At 41.5% G+C, this 3,533-nt stretch overlaps 1 protein-coding gene across 1 annotated transcript; it reads left to right on the plus strand.

The window, feature by feature from the left end:
• The first annotated feature begins 730 nt into the window (after positions 1 to 730).
• Positions 731 to 2,731, plus strand: LOC121775465. The gene is made up of 3 exons (XM_042172544.1): positions 731 to 1,638; positions 1,725 to 1,917; positions 2,041 to 2,731. The coding sequence occupies exons 1-3, from the start codon at positions 1,261 to 1,263 to the stop codon at positions 2,529 to 2,531; spliced, it is 1,062 nt and encodes a 353-aa protein (XP_042028478.1). The 5' UTR covers positions 731 to 1,260; the 3' UTR covers positions 2,532 to 2,731.
• The last annotated feature ends 802 nt before the right edge of the window (positions 2,732 to 3,533 follow it).

Here is a 3,533-nt window from a genome sequence, read left to right on the forward strand (position 1 = left end):
GGTGAGTAAAGTAAGAGAGAGTTGAGAAAAGGTGAAAAAGAATGAGAGAGAAAATTTCCATTTTTAGACATGAGACTATTTTTTGTAGAAATTCCCCCATGGTAAATGAGACTATTTTTTGTGGACGGATGAAGTGTTAAAATTTTATCAAAAGAATACTCCTTCAGTTTCATAAAATATGAACAATTAAAATGGCACGAGAATTAATGAACAATTGGTAAAGTAAGAAATGAGGGAGAATGATAGTTAAAGCAGTGTTAGTGGACACTAAAACCCATTATTATTAGTGTTTATAAAGTTGTAATGATGTGACATAGTGGTATAAGTTGTTTATAAATTGATATATATGAGTAATGAGTTGAGCCAATTTTTTATAAATGAAATGCTTATAATTTTATATTAAAAATGAAAATATAAGGTGTACATATTTTTATAGAATGGAAGGAGTATATAAAAAATTAACATAATTAAAATAAAGGAAAAATTACATATATAAAAAAAATTCATAATTAAAATACACGAATGAGTAGAGATAGGTCGTGTATATGAGATCTCATAAGATGATCGACACGTGTCTTGATCGAAGCAGGTTGAGATCACCCTTCACCAACGTCCGTCATAGCAGATTGTAGCCCGGATTTCAGGGTAACTCTACGCCACGCGTAACTCCACGTGGCAGTGTGTCCAAATCAGCAAGTCCAGGTGCCTATATAAACCCCCATCATTTTATCTCACAAAATAGCCATAAATACAGAAAAAAAAAAGAAAAAAGAAACCGCAACCTGAAAAAAGAAAAAGCAAAGAAAAAACTAGAAACTTCACAGAAACATTATCAATATCCGATCTCCGGCGATGGAGCTCCGCCGGGAAATTAGTTTTCCGGCATCTGATTCCGATTCCCCCCGTTACACTCACAATGCTCGTCGCTCCTATCATCGCCGCCATGTCTTTCACGAAAAGCAATAACCGAAAGCTGCTAAACACCTCATTTTTCTCTCGGTTGAACGAGAAAGACGAAATTTCCTTCATCTTATTTGTTTAGTTTTCTCGCTGAGTAAATATTACTGTGAAAATTTTGTTCTGACGCTTTGGTGCTTGATGATTGAGTGTTGTAAGGTTGAAATGATGTTTGGAGGAATTTGAAATTGAAAGTTTTGGAGGAATATTCTGTAAAATTTTGTGAGTGAGGTAGTGTTTTTGAGTGACAGAGGGTTATTAGGTCTAAATATAGGCTGTGTTTAGAGAAATTCAACTTTTCCGATGAGAATCCAGCCGATCGATTCGATCCCGAGCGACGCTGTGAAGCCGCCGGTGTTTAAATCTCGGCTGAAGCGGTTATTCGACCGTCCGTTCAACGGCGTCCTCCGGATTTCTTCATCTGAGAAGCCGGTCGCCGGAGGAGAGAAAGATGGCGGTGGCGCTGCGGAGTTCGAGCCGAGCTCTGTCTGTTTGGATAAAATGGTTCAGAATTTTATGGAGGATAACAACGAGAAGCCTTCCGCCGCCGTGAAATGTGCCCGCAACCGCTGCAATTGCTTCAACGGCAACAGCAATGATAGCTCCGACGACGAGCTCGATTTCTTCTCCGATTCAATTTCCGCTAATTCGTCCTTCAGCGACCCATCCGATACTCTCAGGGTACAAAATTTTTTCAATTGGATTATTTTCTGTCCATTTCTCTTCCTATTGGTTGATAATCTGAAGTTTGCGCTTTGTTGTTGCAGAGTTTGACGCCTTGCACGACTGTAGCGGAGAGGAATCTATTGGCAGACGCTTCGAAGATTGTCGAGAAGAACAACAAAACTTCCAAAAGAAAAGACGATTTGAGGAAAATTGTCACCGATGGTCTAATCTCTCTCGGTTATAACGCCTCCCTTTGCAAATCCAAATGGGATAAATCCCCCTCAATTCCAGCTGGTAATTTTCTCAATTCTACTTTTCCACTCCAATTTCCCCTAAATTCCGTAAGATTTTCGAAATCGGAGTAGATTTTTTTTCTCAATTCAATACTCATCAATCAAACTGGTGTCGATTGTGTAGGCGAGTATGAATACATCGATGTGGTGGTGGAAGGCGAGAGAGTGATAATCGACGTGGATTTCCGATCGGAGTTCGAGATCGCCCGATCGACGAGCAGTTACAAGGCGATTCTGCAGAGCCTCCCCTATATTTTCGTCGGAAAAACCGACCGTCTGATTCAGATCGTGGCGATCGCGTCGGAGGCGGCGCGGCAGAGCCTGAAGAAGAAAGGCATGCACATCCCGCCATGGAGGAAAGCCGATTACATGAAATCGAAGTGGCTCAGCCCTCACCTCCGCCTCGCCGCCGACTATCGCGAGGAGGTGCTGGATTTGGAGCGCGAGGGGGGAGAATTGGAGTTGATCTTCGGTGAGGAGGAGCCCTCATCGCCGGGAAAGGAAGCTCCGGCGGCGATGACGTGGCAGCTGCCGGCGATCAAGCCGAAGAGTTTCGAGAGAGGGAATAAAGCGGTGGTCACCGGATTAGCTGCTCTCCTCAAAGAGAAACTCTGATGAAGAAATTTTTGTTCCCTTTTTTTACCCCTAGAATAATTAATCTAACTTTTTTTTACTATCAAATTTTCCTTTTTTGGATTTACAAAAATCAAATATATAGAGATGTTTATGTCTCTATGCACAAGGCAATCAATTTGAAATAAAAAACCAAATATAAATTTGATTTTGTGGATTGAAATATACGCGCATTGGGAAAAGTGGTGAGGGATGATGAAGGAGGCCGTGCCATCTCGGAAGGCGTGGGGGGTTTTCACTTGAAAAGTGTGATATTCTCTGTTTCTGGGTGTTTGCTAATGTCAGATTATTGAATATTTTCAGGTTAAATCTCGTTTTTTATGAGTCTGTTTGGAATTTGTGACGTTACAGGAGGAGCGTCTTTGCTCTTTGGTGAAGTGCAACAACTCCTTTCTCTCCCATCTTGTGAAAACTCCACTCCCCCTTTTTCTATGACATGAATATTTGATGTTAGTATAGTCTCAACTTGTGGATTTTGTTTAATGGCAGTGATAAATTCGTTATTGTAATTGTTATTTGCTGAAATTACATCTGAAATAACGAGTGATCGTAACCAAAATTTGAGTACGGTATAAGTCACCGGTGGAATTCCAGCAACATGCAGTTTATTGTTCCTATTTGTCGAAATTACACTTAGGCCACCCGCAACGCATTACGCGGGGGGCCCGTATTTCGTTCCTCCGTGACGAAACGGTGGTGGGACGCGTTGCAGCGTCTCATCCCGTCATCATCCCGCCAGATCGCCCGTACCCATTGCGAGACGTCTCGCCACGCGCTCCCGCGACGTGGCGAGCTCCCAGGCCATGAGTGACGCCCACTCGCCGGCCCGCGAGTGGGATTCGTCACGCTGACGCAATAAATCATTTTTTTAAATTCAAATTAAAATAAATAAAAAATAAAAATTGACAAACGGTAATATTACCGTTTTATAGCTGTATTCCTTTTTTTATTTTTTTTTATTTTTATTACTCTATAAGGGTGTCC

Source organism: Salvia splendens, chromosome 17, assembly GCF_004379255.2.
Source record: "Salvia splendens isolate huo1 chromosome 17, SspV2, whole genome shotgun sequence".
Classification (NCBI taxonomy): domain Eukaryota; kingdom Viridiplantae; phylum Streptophyta; class Magnoliopsida; order Lamiales; family Lamiaceae; genus Salvia; species Salvia splendens.

What these genes read in the sequence shown, in the direction of transcription:
- LOC121775465 (XM_042172544.1), top strand. Translation starts at nt 1,261, where the DNA reads ATGAGAATCCAGCCGATCGATTCGATCCCGAGCGACGCTGTGAAGCCG. An exon ending in ACCCATCCGATACTCTCAGG is followed by an intron (nt 1,639 to 1,724) that starts GTACAAAATTTT and finishes TTGTTGTTGCAG; the next exon opens with AGTTTGACGCCTTGCACGAC. An exon ending in ATCCCCCTCAATTCCAGCTG is followed by an intron (nt 1,918 to 2,040) that starts GTAATTTTCTCA and finishes TCGATTGTGTAG; the next exon opens with GCGAGTATGAATACATCGAT.